This window comes from Podarcis filfolensis (assembly GCF_964270895.1).
Source record: "Podarcis filfolensis genome assembly, chromosome: 12".
Lineage (NCBI taxonomy): Eukaryota > Metazoa > Chordata > Lepidosauria > Squamata > Lacertidae > Podarcis > Podarcis filfolensis.
Genome location: NC_139614.1, coordinates 8,282,623 through 8,309,312, shown reverse-complemented (window position 1 = coordinate 8,309,312; position 26,690 = coordinate 8,282,623). Strand labels below are relative to the sequence as shown.

At 44.0% G+C, this 26,690-nt stretch overlaps 1 protein-coding gene across 1 annotated transcript in view; it reads left to right on the top strand.

Annotated features, from left to right (window-relative positions):
- ITGA9 (integrin subunit alpha 9) overlaps positions 1–26,690 on the top strand; it is a 245,911-nt gene that overhangs the window by 28,106 nt on the left and 191,115 nt on the right. Inside the window, exons 5-10 of the mRNA XM_083577706.1 lie at positions 9,335–9,402; positions 13,731–13,860; positions 16,428–16,513; positions 17,604–17,672; positions 20,449–20,586; positions 24,956–25,061. Coding sequence (XP_083433832.1) covers positions 9,335–9,402; positions 13,731–13,860; positions 16,428–16,513; positions 17,604–17,672; positions 20,449–20,586; positions 24,956–25,061 — 597 coding nt within the window. The remainder of the gene's footprint in view (positions 1–9,334; positions 9,403–13,730; positions 13,861–16,427; positions 16,514–17,603; positions 17,673–20,448; positions 20,587–24,955; positions 25,062–26,690) is intronic.

Here is a 26,690-nt window from a genome sequence, read left to right as displayed (position 1 = left end):
TGACCATGTTGACTGGAGCTGATGGAAATGTGAGCCCTTTGGCACAAGACTGTGTAAGCCTTTTCTGGGTTCTGTTATTGTTGTGGCTTCAGCTTCTATTTGCACTACATGACTTAAAGCAGGGGGTGCAGGGCTGGGCTAAATACTCAATGTGACTTTAAAAAGACATTCGAAGTTGGTATCTTCTTACTCAAAGTAAATTAACAAACCAGGATGCATGGTTGTGCAGTTAAGAAGGAAAGATGAATGTCTCTATAAAGGTAAAGGTAAAGGACACCTGCCAGTTAAGTCCAGTCACGAACGACTGGGGTTGCGGTGCTCATCTCACTTTACTGGCCGAGAGAGCCGACATTGGTCCGCAGACAGTTTTTCCGGGTCATGTGGCCAACATGACTAAGCCACTTCTGGCGAACCAGAGCAGTGCACGGAAATGCCGTTTACCTTCCTGCCGGAGTGGTACCTATTTATCTACTTGCACTTTGACGTGCTTTCGAATTGCTAGGTTGGCAGGAGCTGGGACCAAGCAACGGAAGCTCACTCCGTCACTCTGGCGGGATTTGAACCACCAACCTTCCGATCAGCAAGCCCTAGGCTCAGTGGTTTAGACCACAGCGCCACCCGCGTCCCCGAATAGGTCTCAGCAATTTTAGAGAAGTATCCTGGAAGGCATTTCCTTGGGTTTCCTGTGGTTTCTCTTTCTCCACCTCCTCCCTCAAAGTGTCAGTCTGCTTCCCGTCCTCTTTGGAAAGCCTGGAGGCTGAAACGGGGTGCTTTAATGCAAGCAGTTCTTCCGTGTCTCTTAACTTTTGTCTCCAGTGGCAGGTCTAGTATACTGCTGCTATTAGAAAAGGTTCTAGTTAATAATATTTTCAGTTAGATGTGGTCAGAACTGGAGCTGTCTTGAAAGGATGGAGTTCATTACATTGGAGAGTAAAACTTTGCTGGATATTGTTTGAATTGGACCTAGGTATCTGATTTGTATGTCTTTCCCCCCAGTACGCTGTTTTCACAGTTTTTGGGTTCACGCCAAAGTTAGAATGCAGTGAAGAGTGCTCAGACCCCTCAAAACCTCATGCCAGATTGGATTTTGTAGTAGGTTTGGTCAAACTTTCACATTTGACAACTGGCCAAGCAACCAAAAAACAACAGCAGAGAAAACTGAGTTTAAGAAAAGCAGGCAACCACAACTGTTGTGTGTCTGGAGATGGTGACTGCACTTCGGATCATTAGCAAAGTGCGTGCAGGCTTAACAAGTGTTTGGGGGAGAATTGTCTGGTTTTGGTTCTGTGTTTGGATCCGTCACTCCAGATCAACTCTAATAAAATGAAAGGAAGCTATAAAATCCTCCCACTTAGGAGACTGTCTTGGGCTGTTTTCCTTTCATGTTGGCAGGTTCAGCCTGGACGGACTAAGAAGTGTCGTGCTGGTCACACAATATTTGCTTTTATTACACATGCAAAATTATGGACAGAGGTGACTGCTGGATGAGGCAATCGCTTGTATATGTGTGTATGTTTTGGTATTCATCACCTTTTCTGAGCAAAAACACCTCAGTTGATCAGACACAATCAGCTGGGAGCTGCTATTTAAAATAGAACTCTGTGGACCCAAGATCTGTGAAGCAGCCAGTGAGAAATTGGCAGTTTGGCATTGTCCAGTGTGCAGTTGATCGTGCTACAAACTGTCCTGAAAACTGGGGACTTGGCTTGTATGTCAGCCGCCAAACAGCACCGTCACATGCATCGAGTGGGGTGACTGAGTTTGCTTTTGCTGAACTCTGTCGCTTTCAACCTGAACTGCAGTTAATTAGCTCCATCTAAAGGGATGGCTACAATCCATTGCTCCGACTGGGATCCTCCCTTCCTATAATAATCATTTTCAATGTGCCCTCCAGAAAGAAACAATGAAATCCTTGGCTGGGAGTTTGCAGCTAAAGATGGAACAAATGGAAATTGAGGGTGGGGAAAGAACAATCCAGGATGTAATTAGTTGCACAACAGCAGTCCAGTATTTGCTGGATGTGAGCCTTTGATCTTGTCAGATTTATGTGCGCTTTTTTCCTGTGATAAGAAGGTCTCAAATGGATATGAGGTGCAGTGGCGTAGCGTGGGGGGTGCAGGGGGGGCCGGCCGCACCGGGCGCAACATCTGGGGTTAGGGCAAATCCATGGGTTAGGGGGCGCAAATCCACAGGTTAGGGGGCGCAAATCCACGGGTTAGGGGGCGCAAATTACTTGCCTTGCCCCGGGTGCTGACAACCCACGCTACGCCACTGATGAGGTGGAATCTTAGGTGGTGTGGGTGTGAAGTCCTGTGGGGCTGGGTCAGACCCAGCAGAGACATCCTCCACATTGACCAAGCAGCTCACAGCAATCTCCAGGTGCCACATTGCCACAGCAGTTCATGTGCATGTAGCATAGTGGCACATGTGACCGTTACCATGGTGCCCGATACTGAGGGTGCACCAGGTCAAGCATTACTTCCCTTCTGGATTCTTCCATGTAAAACAGAAGAGGCTGTTCACTGTGCCCAAGTGGAGCAGCGCACTGCCTGCCACAGCCCTCCAGCCAGAGCTCACACTCTGCTATAACCTATGCTCCCACTACCATGAACCAGCAGAAGTTACTTATACAGTGGTACCTCTGGTTGCAAACAGGATCCGTTCCGGAGGCCTGTTCTCAACATGAAAGGAACGCAACCCGCAGCGGCACGTTGGTGCACACGCGGGTTGCAATTTGCTGCTTCTGCGCATGCACGTGTCATCATTTTGTGCGTCTGCGCATGCGCGAGTGGCGAAACTCGAAAGTAACCCTTTCCGGTACTTCCGGGTCGCCGCGGGACGTATCCTGAAAGAACGTAACATGAAGCAAACGTAACATGAAGTATGACTGTACAGTGGTACCTCTGGATGCGAACGGGATCCGTTCCGGAGCCCCGTTCGCATCCTGAAGCGAACGCAACCCGCGTCTGCACGTCTGCGCGTGTGCGGGTCATGATTCACTACTTCTGTGCATGTGCGTGACGTCATTTTGAGCTTCTGCGCAAGCAGCGAAACCCAGAAGTAATGAGCTCTGTTACTTCTGGGTCGCCGCGGAGCACAACCCGAAAATATTCATCCCGAAGCATATTTAACCCGAGGTATGACTGTACTGGATTGAGCTGCATTCTTACCTTCTTGCTGGCTGCTGTGATTTGATTTGATTTTTTTAAAATTATTTAGTTTCTATACTGCTTAATGTATTGAAAATATCTCCCAGCAATGTATAAAAAAGAAGCAACAGCAGACGAGAGTTTCTGGAAGCAACGGACATTGCCCTAGTCTCTCACTCTGGATTTGTTACTGATAATAAGAAAATCTAAGGGCCATTACATCAAAAGTGGGGTATTAGAAAAATGGGTTTCAGAGCATGCTTCTGAAACCTGTTTCTAGTGGGTCTCTCCATTCTTCTCAAATGCTGCAGGGTGCCTTTTTTAGATGTATGGCTGGTCAATGTAGAAAAAAGCATGGGAATTTAAAAGTTAGAATTGGTTAGTATGCTGCAGTCTTTGACACAGTCATTCTCTGTAGGCAACATCACACCATCCAAAAAACGACCTTGTGAGTTAAATTCTGCCTCTAAAACTTCCCAGAAAAAAAGCATGGCCTGAACTGACCAGCACATTCCTTTCTGCTCCCTCCCCCTTCAGATAAAAAAAAAATGTTTAGTTTGAGGAAACAAGTAAAAAAACCTGCTCTTTGCAAAGTTTGCCTAACCATATAAATAACTCCATTACATGGCTTAGCTGAAACATGGCAGAGGCCCAAGTTTATCTGCCCATTTCCCTATTTTCATAGTTTCCCAGTGATTTGCTGTTTAAAATCATCGTAGGACCACTGAAGGGGCTGCCTTAACACAAAACAACTGCTGCGTTTTCCCTTTGCTGCTGCCTTTGGATGCAACATCAATGTTGGAATGAACGGAAAGTGCAAGATGCCGTTGGGGGGAGCGTTCTGCTTTAGATGCCCCGCAGATATGAAGAAATAAGAAGTATGCATCACTGTGTCTCCTGTCACCCAGCACCAGTGTTTTCTCTGGGTTTTTAAACAATTCTCTTGCCCTCCGCATTATATTCATAATAGGAATAGCTACCAAAGTGAATTAGTGTCATTTTGTGCCAAATGTATGTGTGTCTGTTGATGACCATGCATTACGGGAATAAATGCCAGTGTGCAATTGTTAAATAAGTTGGAGTTCTTGTTGTTCACCGTATTTTTCGCTCTATAAGACGCACTTTTCCCCGCCTAAAAAGTAAGGGGAAATGTGTGTGCGTCTTATGGAGCGAATGTAGGCGGAAGCTCTGCTCAGGGCTCCCTTTAAAGAGCCGTGCGGCTTTTCCCCGAGCAGAGGCTGCGCGCTGCTATCCCATAAGCCAGGGCTGCGCAGTGATCCCGCTTGCTGTCCTGGCTTCTGGGATTCAGATTTTTTTTTCTTGTTTTCCTCTTCCAAAAACTAGGTGCATCTTATGGTCTGGTGCGTCTTATAGAGCGAAAAATACGGTAAATATATCAAGAAAAAAGCACACCAAGAACTCAGGGCAATGTAAGTTTCAATAGTGGGAGTGGTGTGCTTTTTTCTTAGTGTGCCATTGTTGGCACCCGTCTGTTTCCAGAAACAATGGAGTGCACCTCCAGGGGTGAAGTCGAACTGCGCTGTAAGCAGCACCAAAGTGACCTTCCCAGGGGCAAGCCTGGGCAGTGTGTATGGAGGCTGCCCAGATGTGGTCCAAAGAAAAACAGAGCGATACATCTGGCACCAGCATGGCTGCTGGAGTTGTGGGAAGGAGGTATAGAAGGTGCCATCCAAACATCTTAGGGACTTGACTCCAGATTTGTGTAGGGTTTCCTCTTTAGTATTTTCTTCTTCCAAAGATAGCCTGCAAGGCAGCAGAGGTTTAGGATCCATTTTGCTTCTCCTTCCCAGGCTGACAAGTCTCATCTGCCCCTCACAGTGTACTATAGTATCACAAAAATGCCCCCATATTTGAGGGGGGAAAGGGTTATCCGTGTGAGAAAGGGCCCTATGCACTTACTGAAGTAGATACTCAGAATTTCTCACAAAGTGGAATCCTAGGATGAGCACGAGGCTCTTAATCTCAGGGTCGCGAGTCCTACACATTGGGGCTACCTTTGAAGGTGACCCGGAAACTGCAATTAATCCAGAATGCGGCAGCTAGACTGGTGACTGGGAGTGGCCGCCGGGACCACATCACACCGGTCCTGAGAGATCTGCATTGGCTCTCAGCATGTTTCCGAGCACAATTCAAAGTGTTGGTGCTGATCTTTAAAGCCCTAAACGGCCTCGGTCCCGTATACCTGAAGGGGCGTCTCCACCCCCATCGTTCAGCCCGGACACTGAGATCCAGCGCCGAGGGCCATCTGGCAGTTCCCTCATTATGAGAAGTGAGGTTACAGGAAACCAGGCAGAGGGCCTTCACAGTAGTGGCACCCGCCCTGTGGAACGCCCTCCCAACAGATGTCAAGGAAATAAGGAGCTATCTTATCTTTAAAAGGCAGCCCTGTTTTTAAAATTTAATGCTCTATTGTTTTTAACACTCGATTGGGAGCCGCCCAGAGTGGCTGGGGAAACTCAGCCAGATGGGCGGGGTATAAATAAATTATTATTATTATTATTATTAGGCAAACTATTCCTGCATGCCAGGGGGTTGGACTAGATGACATTTCGTGGTCCCTTCCAACTCTGCAAATCTAGGTTTCTGTGAAGGGGCTCTATGCAAATATGAACGCCCAGGTGATCAGTGTGTGCATGTGGTTGCTAAATGCCTCTGGCCATGCTTTCTTCTGTTGTGTTTCAGAGCTTTGGAAAGGGGGTTGCCAAAGATGGCCAATCCTTTCTCATTGTTTCTTGAACAATTGATCAGGATATGCCAGCCCCGTGGAAGAAATGCTCTTGCTTCAGGAGGTTGGTTGCCTAGAATGAATGGGGCTTGCGTGCTCTTCCTGCTTCACTCAAGAAGCCCATTCTTCTTCTCAGTCATCTTTTCTATAGCTCGGTTTCTGCCTGCAACACAACATCTCCTTGTTCCTCCCTGCATTGTTTTTTCCTCACCCACACCTCAAATGCATTTTCCTTTTTCTCATGTGTAGATGAGAGTGGCGCATATTATACAGCAACACGGGGCTTAAGAAATAACCCTTATTATATAACCCTTATTATATATACTCAGGGGTCAGCAAACTTTTTCAGCAGGGGGCTGGTCCACTGTCCCTCAGACCTTGTGGGGGGCCAGACTATTTTTTTTTGGGGGGGGGGATGAATGAATTCCTATACCCCACAAATAACCCAGAGATGCATTTTAAATAAAAGGACACATTCTATTCATGTAAACACATGCTGATTCCCAGACCGTCCGCAGGCCGGATTTAGAAGGCAGCTGGGCTGGTTCCGGCCCCCGCGCCTTAGTTTGCCTACCCATGCTCTTGAGCAACCAGTTTGGTTATTTCCATATTGCTGTTAGCTGTGACTGCGGCCCACCTCATTCCTAACGATTAATGTCCAGTATCTGCTCAGGGAAATTCCCTGTCAGTGTACTTTGCACGATCTGGCTTGGCAATATCTTAAACCAGCTTCCTTTGATAATAGCTGCCTGATAATTGTGCTGCTCTGCCCCCCATTCTACTTTTCAGGAAGTCTTTTATCAAACCTGTGACCATTTGGGACCACCTGCACTATACATTTAAAGCATCATCATGACACTTTAAATAGTCCCAGAGCATTATAGGAACTATAGTTTTTTAAGGGTGCTGGGTGTTGTTAGTAGACTCCTGTTCCCCACATCACCACAATTCCCAGATTTCTCTGGGAAGAGAGATTGCTTGTTAAGCCTGGGAACTGTAGCTCTTTGAGGGGGATAAGACTGTTATGAATTAAAGTGGTTTGATATAGTGCATATATGGCCTCTGACACTGCTTAGCTTTCTCAGTTTATGCTACCTCAGACCACTGTCTTATCAACATATCATTCATACTAATTTTTCTGTTTTGTAGGAATGAATGAAATCCTGACCCCGATAAAATGATCAGGAGTCTCCCCACTTGTTTTTTGCTGGAATTTACCCAGTACAAATGATCTTTATATTTGTTAAAAGTGGAAATAATTGCTGGCCAGTCCAGTCAATATTCCCTTTTCTTTTAAACAGACTGTTTCTATCTTGAAGCTAAGAGTTCATTATACAGTTCTTGTGGTCTGTCAAACCATGAGGAATACATTTGGTTCCAAAGAGACAATCTGCAAAGTACATTCCTTATAATTTAGCAATGAGTCGGTGGTTAGCTGTTTCAGAGTGTTACCAGGTTACATGGCGATTTTTTTTAGAAACTGAAGCACACTATGTTTTCCTTGAAACCCCAGTTATCACGGGGGAGCATGTTGCAAGAAACAGGAAGTGGGAAAAAATGCTGTAATGATACTATGATTTTCTTTCCAGAGATTTGAATGTGAAGTTCAGAAGCTGTTCAGATGAAGGACAGAAGTGCAAAATTCTTGTAAAAATTGTAGCCCTGAACACTTTGATTCTTAGGGCACAGCTACACTGTGCATTTAAACTAGTTTCATGTTGTATTCACTTGTTTTCATTTGGCTCAGATAAATCTGGGAATTGTAGTTTGGTGAGTGGACAATTCTTTTAAGAGATCCTTTGTTAGTTCTTTCTCAGTACTACAATTCCCAGGGTGCCTTGGTAGCAAGAGCCTTTAAGCGGGTTTGCCATTTGGTTTAAATTTTCCAGAGTAAGTGGAAATGAGGTAGAGAAGAAAACTTAAACACTATAGAAAAAATAATTGTCTTGGAGGACACACCAGTCAAGAAGCCAGACAATAACTTTATTGTCTCTCTTTGACAAGAACAGACTAGACACAGAAAACTCCTTTTACCCAGGGTCAACTAAGTCGAGTGCCATCTAGTGATTAAACCATATAATGACACTATCCACATTTTGTCTGCTAAGTTAGCTATAAATTAGTACCACGCCAAGCATGGTTCTATGGAGCTCTCAGTGCGACTGGTTATCATGATTCATTTATTTTGCCCCAAATGGCTTCTTCTGGATGTGCAGTACCTTTCAATTTTTCTTCAAAAACACCCTGTTAGTTCTGTGCTATGCTGAATTTTTCTCCATTACAGAGATGATGTGTATAACTGGGATGGTCTTGCTTAAAGGTGGGTGAACCGGCAATCCTGGCTTATCTTGAAGAAAGCAGAGTAGTAATTCAGAGGTGCAAAACCTGGACCAGAGGAATATTCATGGTTGGCACTGGTGATGCCAAGTATTCCCTGTGCCTCTGTTGTGTTGTGTGGAGAGCCAGTGAGGTGTAGTGGTTAAGAGCAGTGGACTTGTAATCTGGAGAACCGGGTTCGCTTCCCCGCTCCTCCACATGCGGCTGCTGGGTGACCTTGGGCTAGTCTCACTTTTCTGAAGTCTCTCAGCCCTACTCACCTCACAGAGTGTTTGTTGTGGGGGAGGAAGGGAAAGGAGAATGTTAGCCGCTTTGAGACTCCTTAGGGTAGTGATAAAGCGGGATATCAAATCCAAACTCTTCTTCTTCTTCTTCTCACAGGCTCTGGGCTGCTCTTGTTGTCCACGTGGTCTTATTGATATTGTTATAGCACCATCAATGTACATGCCACTTTATAGCCTAACATAAGCCCATGCAATAGGCCTCTGCCCCAAAGTGTTTACATTCCAAATTATCACAGGGGAAGGAAAAAGAGTAAAGGGAAAGACATGGAAAGAAGGTCAAGAGAAGACCTGGGAGAGGCAGGGCATCAAGAATCAATGTGAGCAAACGCCGTTCTGCATTCTTCAACTTCATTCTGGTTCAGGACCAAAGTCAGTCCGCCTCTGATTAATGCTTTCAACCTTACTTGTTGCAACTTACAAGCTATCAGGCTGCCCCTCGCATGCAGGTCTCCCTCTCTCTCATTCTCCAGTCTCACGACTGGTTTCCCGCCCTAAATGGTCAGAGGCTTTTTCCTGGCCCCTGCCCTTTCAGATTTCGCAAACGGGGAAACGTTATCTGTTTACAGTGCTGTTCCTCCAAAGCTTGGCTTTGACAATACCCATGTACTGTGGCAAAGGAGCCTGGATTTCTGAGGTTGTTGTGAATTTTAGAGATTTCCCAGTGCTGGCTCCGCCGAGGGCCTCCTGCAACTCAGCGCTGAGCAGCACATGTGGAATGAAGCGGACGGGACTGTGCAACTGCAAACCACACACATTTGGCAGGGACTGACGTGACTGTGTTTCTCTCCCCCCTCCCCTTTAATCCTTCTCCTTGCTAGAGTATAAGAAGAAATATGGCGAAGAGCATGGATCATGTCAGGCTGGAATAGCAGGCTACTTCACAGAGGTGAGTGGTGGAGCTTCGGCCAAAACCTCCTGGTTGCTATGGTGTAAAAAGTCTCCGAATCGAAAAACTTGCCTTCAGCTTTCAAGCTTTCTGTGCAGCGGTTTCTCAGCGTTTATGTTGTCCTTTTATTCTGCAGCTTCGCATATGACACTATGCAGGAACTATTAGATACATAGTGATTTTGCACACTCCCAGTTCACTTACTTAAAGGTAAAGGGACCCCTGACCATTAGGTCCAGTCGTGACCAACTCTGGGGTTGCGGCGCTCATCTCGCTTTATTGGCCGAGGGAGCCAGCGTACAGCTTCCGGGTCATGTGGCCAGCATGACTAAGCTGCTTCTGGCGAACCAGAGCAGCGCACAGAAATGCTGTTTACCTTCCCACCGGAGCGGTACCTCTTTATCTACTTGCACTTTGACGTGCTTTCGAACTGCTAAGTTGGCAGGAGCAGGGACCGAGCAATGGGAGCTCACCCTGTCGTGGGGATTCGAACCACCGACCTTCCGATCGGCAGGTCCTGGGCTCTGTGGTTTAACCCACAGCGCCACCTGCGTCCCTTTAGTTCACTTACTTAATAGGCACTTATTTTAACACCATGCATACATCCAGATGCAACATAGCCAGCTGGTCCATCTATGACTGGCACAGACTCTCCAAGGTTTCAGGCAGGACTCTAATGGGATTTGAACCTAATATCTTTTCTATGCAAAGGATTTTCTCTACAGCTGAGCTGTGGCCATTCCTTGCTGCGTGATATACTGTGAAGGCAAAAGTGTGGGAAGTAGCGCCCGCATCAAGAAAAGTTGTGAAAAAGCCACTGCAAAATCTTTTATCTTTGAAGGAGGCATGGGCGCGGGTTTTGGGAGGCCCCGGACAAAGTGCTCTTGATGGGACCCCTCCCAGTCAGCCCCCTGGGTTACATGCCCAGATCAGTGGGCATATGTAAGGGGCAAGGCCAGTGCATTTAAGCTGATGCCTGTGGGGAATTGGCTCCTGGAGTGGGGGGTGAAACCACCTGTCCTGACTCTGCAATGGGCATCAAGGAGCTGGCAGCAGAAATAGTGAAGGTGGAGGTTGGTCCAGGTGGCAGCAGTGGACTACCGGGTCCCAGGATTCATCCCACCACGCCAGGCGCTGGTCCTGAACTCCCCAGAGCAGGCATAGGCAAACTCGGCCCTCCAGATGTTTTGGGACTACAACTCCCATCATCCCTGACCACTGGTCCTGTTAGCTAGGGATGATGGGAGCTGTAGTCCCAAAACATCTGGAGGGCCGAGTTTGCCTATGCCTGCCCTAAAGGACTATTTCATGTATTACAGGTCAGTTCTCATAGGTAAATTCTTATCACCAGGAAGAAATTCCACAGTGCAAAACAAACATGAAAAGCTGGGACCTCTTATTCCTGTTATGCCTTTCCAGGTGGTAGCTTCTATTTGTTTCTGGTTGCATGGTTGAAAAATAATGCAATGTGGATATATCTCGTACTTGGAAATTGGACAGCAGGCAAGCTGCAACTCAACATCCCATAATGCTAACTCTGCAAACTTGGATGTGGTTAAAATTCCGTCCCTTTCTTTCTTGCTCCCCGCTTTTTAGTTTTTTGGGGTTTTTTAAGCCACCAAGTTTCTAACATTGTTCCTAGGTTCACATCAGTAGCTGCTGTGGTTAGGGAGCAAGGAGGTGTCTTGATGGCATGGCGATGTCACAACACACATTTCATGACTGCATGCTATTAGAGGAAGAACTGTCCCAGTTTCCCAAGGTTTTCCCAAGGTTCCAGCATCCCAAGGGACATGTCAGACTTCTTTCTACCCAAGACCAACAGTGGTTGGCAGGGTGGTGCAGACAGGCTGGCATTGATGGTGAGTGTTCCTGCTCCTTACCTAGATAGGGATGGTCAAGACTCAGGGAGCTCAGTGCAGTGTAGCTGCGCTGGCAGGAGTGCTCTGCTGGCTCCATCACTGCGCTTGCACTGCACTGAGCTCTCTGCACCTTTCCTTCTTGGAAAATGCTTGGTGCTAGGAAGCCAGATGCACAGCGCTCCCCTGCCTCTGCCACCCTGTTGACCTCTGCTGCCTGAGACCCTTCAGAGCTGCTGCAAGCCAGAGCAGTAGATGATCAAAGAAGCTTATGAGAACAGGAAATGAGACACAAGGCCACTGTTTTTGGCAGCGGTCATGTGCTTTTGGTAATGTCTAGCCCTGCCTTGGGCAAATCTAGATTGGAAGGGAATGTGAGAGATTAATTTCCAAGGCATCTTTGCATCGGGCCCAAAGGGTTTAATCACTCAGGATCATACAAAGAAAGCATGTGCCACAGTGTTCAAACCAAGCCGGTGGGATTTTTTCAGGTTAATCTGGAAAGGGTGGCAACCTGTTTGATAACGCGTTTGATCACCAGAGCCGTGTCAGCAGCAGCTGTTTCCTGACTTGTCTGCAATATCAAGCCTGTTCCTTTTCCCATGCTCTGAACTCCCCTTGCTTGCTCCGCATTCAAAAGGTGGCTTTGAACTTCGGGTGCACTGCCTCGGAGCTTCAGCCATTTCAGAGTGAGCAGGAAATGTAGATAAATGAGTTCTGGGTCAAACAGACAAGCGTCTAATGCACAAGAATTCTGTCTTGCTAATGCATGCTGTTTTCTGCTGTGAGATGGGTTGGTTGTCCCCAAAGAGCAGCCACTCAAAGTTATGGAGCCTGTCGTGTTTACATACATTGTATGCATAGAACTGTCTGCTATAGCTTCTGACCTTGTGTAGACGGAAGCAGCCAAGTTCTGATGGTCCAGGCCTAGTTTGTAGGTCTGGTGGAGAAGAGCTAGGCAGCCTAGGGGATCCCAAAGTTTCTGAGGCCCAAGCTGAATTCTTGTGAGGATTAGCTGTGACTACCCTATAAGAGAACTGAGCAGAGACTGGGGCGGTGCTGCTGGGTCCACCACAGTGAGCTGAGCAGAATGGAAGGGGGGCGGGCGGATGACAAATTTTGGGTTTGCACTGTGCACCACTGAAATTTCAAAAGATCAAAGTCTGCCACTGAACTGAGGAGAAGGGCTGGGGATAGATTCATAGCTAAAGGTAAGCCTTGAAAACGTGACAGTTCCTTTGCTGCCACGCCTCAGTAAGTTCATTGCATGTTTTATGCAAACAAATACCGTATTTTTCGCTCTATAAGGCGCACCAGACCACCAGACGCACCTAGTTTTTGGAGGAGGAAAACAAGAAAAAAAATATTCTGAATCTCAGAAGCCAGAACAGCAGCAATCCCTCTTGCTGTTCTGGCTTCTGGGATAGCTGCGCAGCCTGCATTCGCTCCATAAGACGCACACACATTTCCCCTTACTTTTTAGGAGGGAAAAAGTGAGTCTTAAAGAGCAAAAAATACGGTACTTACTGGAAACGTAAAGAACAGGAAGGGACATTTTATCATGCTAGGTGGATGTGTAAAAAAGCTAAAAAATATTGGATACAAATATATATACATTGATACGGAGAATTTTGAAGATTAACTTTCAACTGAAGCCTGAATTTTCCCTGCTGGGACTTATAGATATACAGTTAGAAAAGGTCTATGGGACTTTGTTTAAATTACGGCAGTGAGACTTTTATATGGTAGAGCATCATGCAGGATAGAAGGTCCCAGGTTCAGTCCCCAGCATCTCCCGGGGGGCTGGGACTGTCTGGCACTCCGGAGAGCTGTTGCTTCTCAGCGTTGGCAATATTGAGCTAGATGGACCAGTTAAAATGATTTAATGTGAATGAGCTGCTCCATTTCTCCCTTGCTGCTTCTTCTGCTAGGAAACAAGCCATTGTCTAGCTTGATGCACTGTTATGTCCCGGGCTTGTGGTTTGTTCCCCCTAAGCCACAGACACATATTGACTTCTGTTTGTAGTTTGTTTGGAGAACCTGCAGCTGGATACGCAACAAGCAAAACCATAGCTTGTTTCCCAGCAGTAGTAGGAGTTCCTCACCTGGGTAACAAACAAGGTGGTATAGTGGTGAATTCTTACTACAAGGGGAAGAGCAAAACACCTGGGATTTCAACAGTGTGCATCAGCATGGTGCTCATTCACATTAAACCACAGTTTATTTTAACTATGGTTTAATGTGACATGCAAACCAGGCTATTACATTCTAATTGCGCGATACAATTCATGCTCTTAAAGTAATCCAGAAAGTTTAGATTATGTTAACCTGTTTCAGTCTTCCCCAATTTATCAGTCTTCTCTGCCAGCACCACAGAATTTCTGAAGATGATTGCTTTTCTGTTCTTCATCATGCTTGAGGAGCTTCAAAGATTTATTTTATTGACTGCTGAAACTCTTCTGTTGGTAGGAGCTGGTTGTCATGGGAGCCCCGGGATCTTATTACTGGACCGGGACCATCAAAGTGCTGAATCTCACTGACAATATTTATTTCAAGCTGAATGATGAATCTGTGATAGCCAAGCGGTATACATACCTAGGTAAGTGATGTGGAGCTGCCCATTGTTACTAGTCTCAAATCTTGGTTTCCTCCAGATGTTGGGACTACAACTCCCATGAATCTCAGCCCTCACAACCATGCTAGTTGGGAGGCACCAGGTTGTGGGACACCGGTCTAATCTGTCTTGCACAAAGTTTTTTAGTGGTAGGTATGGGAAATCTGCATGAATATAAGCCTTCTAAATGGACATTAAAAAAAAAAATCCTAGTTGGTATCTGCATCAGATTTGAATTGATTTTATGAATGTGCTCTGGTTGTCTTAAAGTGTTTGCTTATATCTTTATCTGTTTAGAAATTTTTTTTTATATATGCAGCTGTTTCATATAAGTTTTTATTATGTTGTAAATTGCTTTGGGATGCCCCATGGGAAATGATTAAGAAAGAAAGAAAGAAAGAAAGAAAGAAAGAAAGAAAGAAAGAAAGAAAATACACAGAGAATGGGTTATTTTAGGCCTAATGGCCTAAGTCAGTGTATTTCAGGGACCCTTGTGTTCTATGAAAGCTTGTTAGAGCTTTTTCAGTGACACATTTTGGACCTTTAAAGTCCTTCATATTGGGGATGAGGTTACCTTGATTTTTTCTCCTTCTGTATATACTGACTTGGAGTTGTCTTCTGAGGTCTTACCATTTGAGGTTCAGGAGATGACAAATAGGGAGAGCACCTTTTCAGTGGTGATATCCTGGCTGTAGAATGCCTTCCCTAGAGAGACTGTTGTTTCCCCAAGCAACAGGATCTTGAAACTTAAAGACTAACAAACAGATTATCTCACAAGCTTTTGTAGACTACAGTCCACTTCCTTAGATGCACCCTTATTATTTTCCCAGGTCAGTGTTAGGTGTGTCCTGCGTTGCACTCTTGGTTCACATGGGATGATGCTAGCAAGCTTCATAAATGGACAGTAAGCCTCATAAGCAGGGCTCAAATACTAAACACCCCATAATCCTCTGTGAAGTGTAGGGGTCAGTAACATTTGCAGGGTTGTCTCAGTAGATGAGAATGTGGAAATGGTTTCCTGAAGGTCTGAAAACTGCTTGGCTAAACTATAGATTGGGATTTGTGAACTTTTTAATTCAACTCCCAGCCAGTTGCACATGTTGTATAGTATATTAATTTTACCTCTTGGGTATGTCTAAACTATAAGCTCTAAATGTTCTCGTTTTCTTCTCCTGTACTCTGAGGATAGCAGTTCTTTGAGTAGGCACAGCTGTCTATTGCTCCAAAGAATATCTGCCAAGATAAGATAGGGACTGAAGACATTGCACATCAATAATACTTTGAATACTAAGATTTAAAACTCAGTGAGTGACAGAAGAGAAATACTGAACATCTAATGTCTTCTGCCCAGTCCTCAGTGACCACTTGCTCTCATTATGAAAGCATTTCCAGATTTCCACTTTCTTCTTTTGTTTGGTTTTAAATGCTTTTAAAAACTGGATAATCGCCCCTTTTCTTCAGCCCACTATCACTATTAGTCTGTTTTTTGTTTTAAAAAAATACCACTTAGTGAAAGCTACTTTGAAATTCTTAGAGAAGAGATGGCTGGATATCCTGAAGACCTTGAGGTTTCCGCCTTTGAATAGATTTGAAAAGCTAGTATTTTGCAGGCAGAAGGGACTATGAAATGACAGCCTTACAAGGAGCTGAACCTCCTCCTCCTCCTCCTCCTCCTTTACTTACAGACTCCTCCTGTCCCATAATATATCATCTGTAGGATTGCAAATTGGGCCATGTTATTGATCCCTCTTCCAAACAAACCCTTTCCCCTTAGTGTAGGCCCTTAGTTTTTGTTTTAATCCTTAGCCAAGCATTAATAATAATAATAATAATAATAATAATAATAATAATAATAATAATTTTATCAATAAAAGCATTTATAAACCGCTAGATCACAATACTTATCACAGCAGTTTACAACATTGAAAGGGAAAAAAGGCATACAACAAAAGCATTAAAAGATTAAAACAATTTTAAGCTCTTGTTAAAGCATACACTTTATATCTATTCCCTCACCCCACATCCCTTGGCATAGCAGTTTAAACTGAGGGAACCCCCATTTTTGGGTGCCAAATGGAAACTGTCACTAAACAGGCATGAAATATATAGTTCCTTCAACATGAAGCAATCTGTTTCCTCCCCCCAGTGTGTTTCTCATCCCTTTGAGCATCTGTACTCTTAATTTCTATTTTGGAGACCAGGCCCTTTTCTGGCTTAAGCTCTTGCTCTTGTCACCCTCACAGCTTCTGTCGACACCTTTGCCATTGGGTCTTGGGGGAAAAAAGAGAGACATTCAGTTGCTTATTGTCACTTCCAGCGCCGCATGGAGTGCCAGCAAATTCCTGTACTGAAGAAGCAGACCTCTTGTTGATTTTTTGGGGTTATTTGTAATAAGCCTAGTATAGTTACACTCTATGAGAAGAAAGGAGGGGGGGGGAGGGAACTTTGCTTTCATCCAGATGGCTGACCTTTTCCTTGGACCTGTTTCCTTTTCTGAATTCATTTGTCATTTCTCTCCTCCCATTCGTCCACCCTAAAAATGCCCTGCTTAGGATATGCGGTGACAGCGGGTCACTTCTCTCAGCTGACGACGACAGACGTCGTTGGAGGAGCTCCTCAGGATGGAGGCGTCGGAAAGGTGTGGCTCTTGATTAAACAATGGCTCATTTAACTAACGTGGCAGCATATTCACTGTTTTGACTGAGTTCCCGGAAAAAAGGATGAACAAGGCATTTGGGGCTACAGTAATTTGGAAAGGGTTTATTGACACTGGCTTGGATCATAAGATTAGTTGCCTTAAAAGTGGTTCATGGGAGGAATGTTTCTCCCCACGAGAAGCCTCTTTGGGGATAGGGAGCTCTTCTGAAGAATATATGGTGGGAGTGTCCTAAAATTAGGTGTAGGTCTGCCGATTTTGGCTGGTTATCCCCTTCCTCAGAGGCCCCTATACACACCCCATGTTGTTAAGGAGGGTGGTGGCGTTTGGGTAGGTAGGAAAGGGCAGTGTGGAGGAGGAAATGGAAAACATTCATTCTGTGAACTTCCTTAACTTATGTTAGGATCAATGCCACTGTTATGCATTGTTGTATTGTTTATGTAACATTCTTCAAATAAATGTGCAATGCATTTTTTGCAGTGCTGATCTTCCTTGGTTTCGTAATGGTCTTTTGCAAAGGACTAGGGACTTGAGGGCTTGCTAATCCTGAGCTGAACCAGTTCAGCACTGACTGTTTAACCAGATGCCCTCTTCAGGTGTCGCTTGTGCAAAGAGGCAACAGGTATACAAAGGGGCTGTGGGGTTAAACCCCACCCTGAGGCCATTGCAGATACTCCTTGTCTTACTGTGAAATGTCTTCTCCAAAGAGATTTGCCTGTCACCTACTTTGATTTCTTTTAGAGGCCACTTGAAAACAGCTTTACCTACAAAAGTCTTTGGTGGATTTTCATAAGAGATAGCTCACATTTCACTGCGGGTGGCTCTTGCTTTTTCTGTTTGCTTTTAAAAAATTGTATCCATCTTTAATAAAACTTAGGTTTTATTCTTAGTTTTTTTATTGTATTTTGCTAATCTGCCTTCAATTTTGTGAAAAGATGAGGCAAAAACTTTTCAGATTAATGGATGAAGTACCTACAAACATGCACTCTTAGCTGTATTTTGCTAATCAATAATGAGTGGATTCATATGCAGTAGAATCAATTAGTTTCTTCTTCTGTTTAAAACTTCGCAGGTATATATATTTCGCACTGATAGGAGGTCTGGTTCTTTAATCAAGATCTTTCAGGCTTCTGGTAAAAAGGTGGGTAATCCTTTAAATCATTGGTTGTTTATTTTTTATGTGGAATATATTGCCTTTTCTTTTAATCCTGCAGATAAGTTCTGATTACAGCTATATTGCTCACAATTTCTTATGCCCTGGGGCTGTAATTTTTTTCTATTGTCCAATGCATAGACAGGCATAGGCAAACTCGGCCCTCCTGATGTTTTGGGACTACAACTCCCATTGATCTCTAGCTAACAGGACCAGTGGTCAGGGATGATGGGAACTGTAGTTCCAAAACATCTGGAGGGCCATGTTTGCCTATGCCTGGTCTAAGACATGTTACTACTTGTGGTATAGCAGCAAATATCCCCCCTGCCCACCCTGCAAATCTTGGTACATAATACCTTAGGTTGGTCAAGATCTCGCAAGTGCGTCTTCATTCCCTAACAGCAAAATATAAAACAATCATCAATGAAGCAACTAATAATTTGTGGTGTTTTGCGCCATGCAAAATCAGTTGCCTGAGGTGGCTGCTCCACTCTGTCACACGGTAGGGCCGGCCCTTCACATTTTACTTTTTCTCACTGCCCACGTGGGTATCTTGATATATTCACATGTGGTGAAATAAGACATTTGAGCATTTGTCGGAAGTGATGGTTTGATATGAGAGGCAATAGCTGTGTGAGAAAATCTCAAATGTAAAATAGCCGTCAGAGATATTAATACTGAGCCCTGTTCTGACAAAGCCTTTGAAATGTGTGTGTGTGTGTGTGTGCTTGCACGCACAGGGGCAGGCTTTTTATTTGTGAAATGTATTTCTGAGGTACTAAAATCATGAGAAGGTCTAACATTTCCATGACGTCAACAACAAGGGTGCACTCTTGTGCTTTTCCCCTTCATGTTAACAACATTTTCCTGTTTCTTTGGGGAGGTGGGGAAATGTTAGGGTTGTTGAGAAGGCAAGTGAATATCGGTCCATCCAAGAGTAGTTCACTCTGTGCCTCATTTCTGTGTTGCTTGGGTCAGTGAAACCAGCCGGTTTATGGGACCACGTGGAATGCAGCTGTCCCTTTCTGTCACATGATCCTGTCATGTGATCCTTGCTGAGTTGGTAGCTGCAAGACCACTTGTGGGCATTTGTGATGCTGTAGCACAGCAAAGATCAGGCCAGCGACTCTCTTATCTAGTGAGCTACTACAATGGCACAGAGCGCTTGAATCCTGCTGCTGGATTCTTCACTGCTAGAGACTCTTAGCTCCTTAACAGGAAATTGGAAACCATGTGCCAGATGTGAATAGCAAAAAAGTTTCAGCTCTCACAGTAACACCAGGTCACCAACTCTGCACAATAATGTTGCAGTTGGGCAAACAAAATCCCTTTCCAGCTTGAAATTGCTTACATCCACTGTGACATATTGCTCAGGTATTCGCTGCCTAGATTTTTTATTAGTATAAAAAACCGCCAATGCGTAATGAAAGCCTTGTAAACAAAGAACCCACAAAGGGAGCGAAATGCTAAATGTTTGACCGTAACCCTGCAAAAGCAAACAGATTGGAGATCTGAGCTGATGGCTTGCACTTTCTCTCATCTTTCTGCCATGACTTGCAAACAGTGTTTGCAATCTTTTCTGTATTTGAGAAGTCAGTGTCTACTCTGTAGTGATAGGTGTGGCTGTTGTTGCATGGCTGATATCATCATTGGCTGGAGCTTTTGGCTCATCTTGGCCAAAGACAAGTTGAGTGACCAAATTAAGGAGTGTGGGTGGTGGGTGGGAGGGAAACACAACTTTTCAGCCAATCAAGAGCATGTAATGAGGTGAGAGTAATAATGCTAGTGGTGAAATAAAGGTCATTGGATGTGCTTGCAATTTGGCATTGGATGAATTACACACAGTCCCAGATTCACAATGGGTGAATAAAGACAAAAGGTAAGGAAGTAAGGAAGAAATGGAACCATTTCAGGCAGAATCATATTAGGACTGCCACATGGAAACTCTACTGAATGTGTCAGTTCACCCTGTTTTGTAGAGCGTCTCTATACTGGTGCCAGCTGCCACCAAAAGATATGTGAGATTGGCATGGAAATTATCCATGTTCTGGAGCCATTCTGCATGGTGTGGAGTCTTCAGTCCTAGGGATGCAGCATGCAAACTTCATGACAGACGCCTTGCAAAAATTGGCCATCACTCCCTATTTGTCTGCCATCTTGATCCTTTTTCATTAAACATCCTGCAAAGACTTTCCTTGACTGACTGGTTCTTGAGCTTGTTCGGATCATAGTTTTCAACCCTGTTTACCCAACACAGAAACTAAATATTCCTAGGCTTGATATACATTCCTTAAAAATCACATTGAAGTTAACATGAGTTTACTTTTCAGTATTTATTTATTTTTTTTGTCTGTTAAACTGATCTTGTGAATGCCTTGGCACATGCCTGACCTTTCCAGAAAGGATGATATAAATGAGAATCTGCATGTTTGCTGGCATAATCACAAAACCATCACGGTCGCTGAAAGAGCCCATGTGTGTTTCAAGTAATGATTTTTGGCATGCAGCAGCAACTTGTTTTTAAGACACAGGAAAAAGTATAACTTTAATTCTTTTAATAATAATAAAAGAATTAAATAAATAAATAATGAATGAATGAAAAGTTGGTGTGACCCAATGGCCCAGAGACTTCCGAGAGCTGCTGTGTTGTGAGAGATAAAGTAGCAAGTTGCTATTTCAATTACAAACAACGAAAAGCATAAATGATTTCCTCCTGTGTGTGGGCAGATACTGAATGCTTTGTTGTGACTCGGCTTGGTTGCAGATGGGCTCTTACTTTGGCTCCTCCTTATGTGCAGTTGATCTGAATTCTGACGGCCTTTCGGACCTCCTGGTGGGAGCGCCCATGTTTTCCGAGATCCGGGATGAGGGTCAAGTCACCGTCTACCTCAGTAGAGGAAATGTGAGTACAAAAAGGAGTGGAGGAAAGTGTCCCGGGGAAATCCTTTAACACTAATCTCAGATCAGCTGCACCGTATCATGCAGGTTCTGCTTTAAGGCACTGAGCAGAGGTGGGTGCTGTTTCAGCTCCTGAATAGAAATGGCCAAACAGTCCTAGCAAAAAAGTCAGGATTCACTTGTTTTTCATAATATGTTGGGATGTCCAAAATCCAGTTGATATCTAATTGCATTCCTGAAGAGCTGCCACATTAGCCTGATATTTCAAAAAACAGTAAAGTCCTGTAACCCCTTAAAGGTGGATAAGAATAAATGCTTCTTCACAGGTTAGGCTCACTTCTTCCATTGCATAAATCATTATCAACATTGTGATTTATTTTTCAGTACTTTTATCAGGCATTTTCATTGGCAAATACCTAAAAGGAGCTTGTAAGTGCAGCATAGCCCAGCATAAAAAACCCCAGCGATATGACAATTGCAAGGAGCACATAATAATAATAATAATAATAATAATAATAATAATAATAATAATAATAATTTATTGTTTATACCCCGCCCATTTGGCTGGGTTTCCCCAGCCACTCTGGGCAGCTTCCAACACTATTAAAATACAGTAATGCACCAAACATTAAAAGCTTCCCTAAAGAGGGCTGCCTTCAGATGTCGTCTAAAGTCATCTGGTGGGAGGGCGTTCCACATGGCGGGTGCCACTACCGAAAAGGCCCTCTGCCTGGTTCCCTGTAACTTGGCTTCTCACAGTGAGGGAACCGGCAGAAGGCCCTCAACGTAGGACCTCAGTGTCCGGGTGGAACGATGGGGGTGGGGACACTCCTTCAGATATACTGGACCGAGGCTGTTTAGGTCTTTAAACAGCCTCAGCATATGGCACTGGCATAAAACCCACAGTCTGAAAACACCCTCGAAGCACAGGGAAATGCTTATGTGTTTACTGCTTGCAAAAAAGCAAACAGTGATGGCTCTAGACAGGCTGCCTCTGAGAGGGCATTCCATAATTTTGGCACCGCAATAGAAAGGCACCGTCTTTTGAGTTCATCGGCCAAGCCTCTAATGGTGGTGGCATATGGAGCTGTTTGAGGAGCCGGGTTCAGGTGGGCATCTAGAATTTAGACTGAGATAGAAATATAGGGACTCCCTTAGTTTTATACAGAAGGACTCTAAGAGTCTAAGAGTACACAAGAAACAGCAGTGTCACAATTCTGTGCTCAGCTCTGATTAATGTAGAATCCTGTCAGAGTAGTTTTGTTCCTTTCCCACTGTCAGGGATTCTGCAACTTGGACCCACAAATTTATTACGGCATAGGCTTTCATGGATCGGGGTCCCCTTCATTAGATGGCATGCGATGAGAGCAAGGTTATTATTTATTATTATTATTATTAATTATTGTTTATTAAATTTGTATACCACCCTTCATCCATAGATCTCAGGGCAGTTCACAGCATAAACATGATTTGCCAACCTTCTTGTTAGGAGTCTTCTGCATTTGTTAGGTCAGCTGAGCAGTATGTTCTGCTTGCTGTATTCCAGGATCCAATTTTTCTCCTCAAGTCACTAACTTCAGGGCCCTTGAATTGGGTATCATGTACTCCAGGTCTATAGTTGGTTGTGACCAAACCAGGACATGACACCCATTACAGCTGAGGTTTACAGAATGCACCCGAGTAGCAGCCACTCTTGATATATAGAACCTGCATAGTAGAAGAAATAGTATTTGTTTCACTTCACTGTATATACTGAGAGAGCCACTTCCAGTGGTTGTGAAATTAAGCAACGGCTTCTAATTCACCTTCCCTTTCTGCTGAAGTATGGTGACTCTTAAGACCAGCCTTTGCATTATCTGGGAGAAAGAAGCATGATTTTGTTTTTAAATGTGTACTTGAAGGTAGGTTTTGAGAGTTGAATCCCTATGAAAAGCAGCTGCAAGAACTGACTTTCATTTTGATTGTGTTGAAAACCCTATACAGTGTTGGTGTTCCTAGGAAAAGAAATCACTGGACTCTTGCTTGCAAAATTGCCCATTGCACAACCACCGTGACCCAACAGTAGCCTAGGGAAATAATCAACATAAGCTTCCTGTACTCTGAAATGACCGCGACTTGTTTGGAAGGAACACGAGCCACATGGGCTCTCTCAGAGACACTTTTGTTTATGAAAAATGTCTCCTTTCCCCCTAAATAAATGCTATTGGCGCTCTCCTTTCTCGCAATTCGACTCACAAACCATGGCTACTTGGGTCAGTTGAGGTCAAACAGTCACAATGGCATGATGTAACTTTGTGTCTTTCTTCAGATAGTTGAAGAGGTGCAGTACAAACATGAAGATTTAGAATTAGAGCACCAGAAATGCAACGTCCTCCAGAATGTCGTAAATGGAGAGACCCTTTTGGATTGGATAAAATAATCTTGACGAAAGTCCAACTAAAAGCATTGGGTTTTAGAGATCCTTGTTTCAATCGCAACATTCCATTCCTGTTTTGATCACAAAATTCTAGTTGTCTGGAACTTCCAGACTTCACTCTCTCATCTACAAATTATCTACAAATTATACTCAACCTTAGTGTTCCCCCTTTTAAAAACTTATTATTACTTTCACTAGCATTCCACCTTTCCTCACAGGAGTTTAGGGTGTGGAGTCTCCGTTTCATCTTGACAACAACCTTCTGTAACAGGACTGGAAGAGAGATCATGTTCGAGCAGGGATTTGAACCCATATCTTCTCAGTAGTTGTGAGTCAGGAAGCAAGGTGACAGAGAACACTCGAGAAAATTGGGGTGCACACAATAATGAATCAAAATATTATCTTCTGGGTTCTGTGAATCCTGAAAAATATTTTGCATTCATCGTCCCCAATGCCCGTCTCTAAACATGTATTTACTAGTAATTTCCCTGTGAGGCTTTATTGAAATTAATCTTATTAGAAAGTGTGTTCTAGACTTGCCAATGTGATATGAATACAAGGGCCACTCAGGTTGATTCTGATTTGCCACAGTCCAAATTACTTTCACTCACTCCACATGTTCCATAGCAAAGTCACTTTGCGCATAAGCATCATTTTACCACATGTGGAGCCTCAGGGCAAACCTCATGAAACCGTACCTTGCGCTCGGCGCAGAAGAAAAGAAAAACACAATAAAACTTTACTTTCACCTCATTATTGTTTTTGTTACAGATTCATTATATAGGATTTTCTTTATGTCAGCAGCTTTCTGAAGACCTCCCAAAAGATTTGATTGCAATTTCCAGAAACCAGTCCCTACCTATTCACAAAAAACATGGGAAAGACCCCTTGAGATAGACCCGGAGCTGGGTTTAAACAACGGTGTTTGGTTTCCTTATGGAAATAACTCTCCTGCACCTGAAGTCTAGGGTAGATGGCAGAAATGGACATAAAAGCATGAAAAACATATCAGCGTTTTTGTGGGAGCTTTGGTAGGGTTTAAAAAAGAAAAAAAAATATTTTTGCTCTTTTTGGTCACTCTCTTATATCTAACCCAGCTACATTCTAATGTTGTCAACCTATTCCTATATAAAGTGGTTTCTTCGTCTTTTAGGATTCTTTTGCTTTGCTCCACCCCAAAATAACAGACTCTAAAGCATGGCATTTTTTTTCCTATGAAAGATGGAACTGAATGCTGCAGTAATGGCCAATGTTGTTGGTAAATGTACAAGTCAAGTCCGAAGAATCAGATAATTCCCCATGCAGTCCACACATGGTAGCTTTGCATCTTGTCTCTTTCATACAAGAGGGAACGACCCTTCTAGGACAACACTTGCCAGCTCCATTTTTATAAGTACTTTGTTAAGAATGATTTAAAACCTGCTGGCTTATTACCTGGAGGCACTTTTTTTTAGGCAATCGAAACGTTTTAACGAATTATTCCAACAGATTAATTTACTTAAGTGCTGCAGACCTCATTATTATCAGATGGGAGTTTTGCTGCTCAGACTGAGTCTATGCTATTACAGTAGTTCTTCTTGGCCATTCTTTGGAACGGAACAGAATTAACCTCACCGGCTTAGTTGCTCAATTGTTTGGAACTTTTGCACTGTCTCGAGTGCATGATTTTACTTATCTAAGATTTCTTTTTGAAATATTGTAGTTGGCCACTAATCGGCCTTTGCTCCGTCATCCTGGCTGGCCGCTTCCTTTTCAGAAGCAATTAAGTGCCTTTTCAATTTACAGCATTTCCTTTATATAATGCCCGGGTTTAGTGTTGCCAATTTGAAATTTGGTTAGGACATGCTCCAGATGCTTCCTGGGGAACATGTGCAGGAGCAATGCTCTAGCAAAGAGGCCGTGCATCTCTCAACACTTTTTCTGTTTTTCTTAGCCTGTCCTATTTCCTGTTTGCTAGGGAGTCATGGAAGAGCAACTTGTTCTGAATGGTGACAATGCCTACAACGCACACTTTGGGGAAAGTATTGCCTCCCTGGGAGATATGGATGAGGATGGATTCCCAGGTCAGTCTGTTTTCCTTTGCACGTGGGCTCTGGGCTGCTGCTGGGTCTCTCTGGAGCCCTCTGAACTGAGGCAGAGACCTACTATGGAGTGCTTCAGAAATGTGTATGCTTCAAACCCGTCCCACCCAGATAATTCTTCATCTTTGAAGGCACACTTTCTCCCCCAGAGTTTTTTTTGTGGCTGACAGATCTAGCTTCTAATCCACGAGTAGGCAAACTAAGGCCCGGGGGCAGGATGCGGCCCAATCGCCATCTCATTCCGGCCTGTGGGCGGTCCGGGAATCAGCGTGTTTTTACATGAGTAGAATGAGTCCTTTTATTTAAAATGCATCTCTGGGTTATTTGTGGGGCATAGGAATTCATTCATTCCCCCCCCCCAATATAGTCCAGCCCCCCACAAGGTCTGAGGGACAGTGGACCAGCCCCCTGCTGAAAAAGTTTGCTGACCCTGTTCTAATCCAAGCAAGGGATTTTACCAGGGCTCCCCAGTTATGGTGCTTCATGGAAGAAGGAGAAGAGGAGGAGGAGTTTGGATTTGATATCCCGCTTTATCACTACCCAAGGAGTCTCAAAGCGGCTAACAATCTCCTTTTCCCTTCCTCCTCCACAACAAATACTCTGTGAGGTGAGTGAGGCTGAGAGACTTCAGAGAAGTGTGACTGGCCCAAAGTCACCCAGCAGCTGCATGTGGAGGAGCGGGGAAGCAAACCCGGTTCACCAGATTACGAGTCTACCGCTCTTAACCACTACACCACAGCAGGCTGAAGCATGAAGGGATGTTGAAGCAATGTATATTACCTCCTTCTTGTCAGTTCTCTGATCTTTCCTAGTCCTGCTAGGGGTGCCTGTCTGGGATCTGCAAGGAGGTGTGAGAAGTTACTATTTTAGGGTGCCATTGTATCTGTGGGACAAATTTATTCCAACAGGAAAGCACTTTCCCTCTGTGTTATCCTCACTGCCAGTGCAATGGCGAGTAAACTACGTTTGTTTCACACTGGATTTTCCATACTGTGTTGCTGAAGGTTACTTGTTGTTGTTCAGAGTGTTGCTGAAGTTACTGGCAGAGCAAGCTATTCCTGTTCAAAAGAATACCTACAAATCAGCCTTAATAAACAAAGGGCACTTGCTGTTGGAAAGAAACGTCACTTGTCAAAAAATCAAATCAAATCAACTTGTCAACATTTTTATACTCCCAATTACAGTAACACACCAGAATGAAAACAGTCTAGAAAAATAACACTGAGCTTCGCAAAATCCAGTTCAAATTTGCCCTTGCTGTTTTTAAGTTGGTTTCTGCTATTAATTACTAAAACTAGTTGATTTATCTGTGGACTAAAGGTTGCAGCTCTAATTATAAGCAAATTTGGAAAGTGTTGATGTTCCAGCATTATTATTATTGTCGTTAATTTAATTAATTAGCTTCCCTTCATCCTGCAGTCTCAGGGTGGGTTACAAAAATTTAAAATTTGACATTAAAAACAATTTGAAGCAACTTAAAACTTACTTAAAACAGCAGTGCCGTAATTCATCTGGATATAATGTCATATTGGGCGGGCCTTGGCCTAGACACATTCCCTGCCACCCATCTTTATTGCTTTCTTTCAAACTCCATCCCAACTTGCATCATAT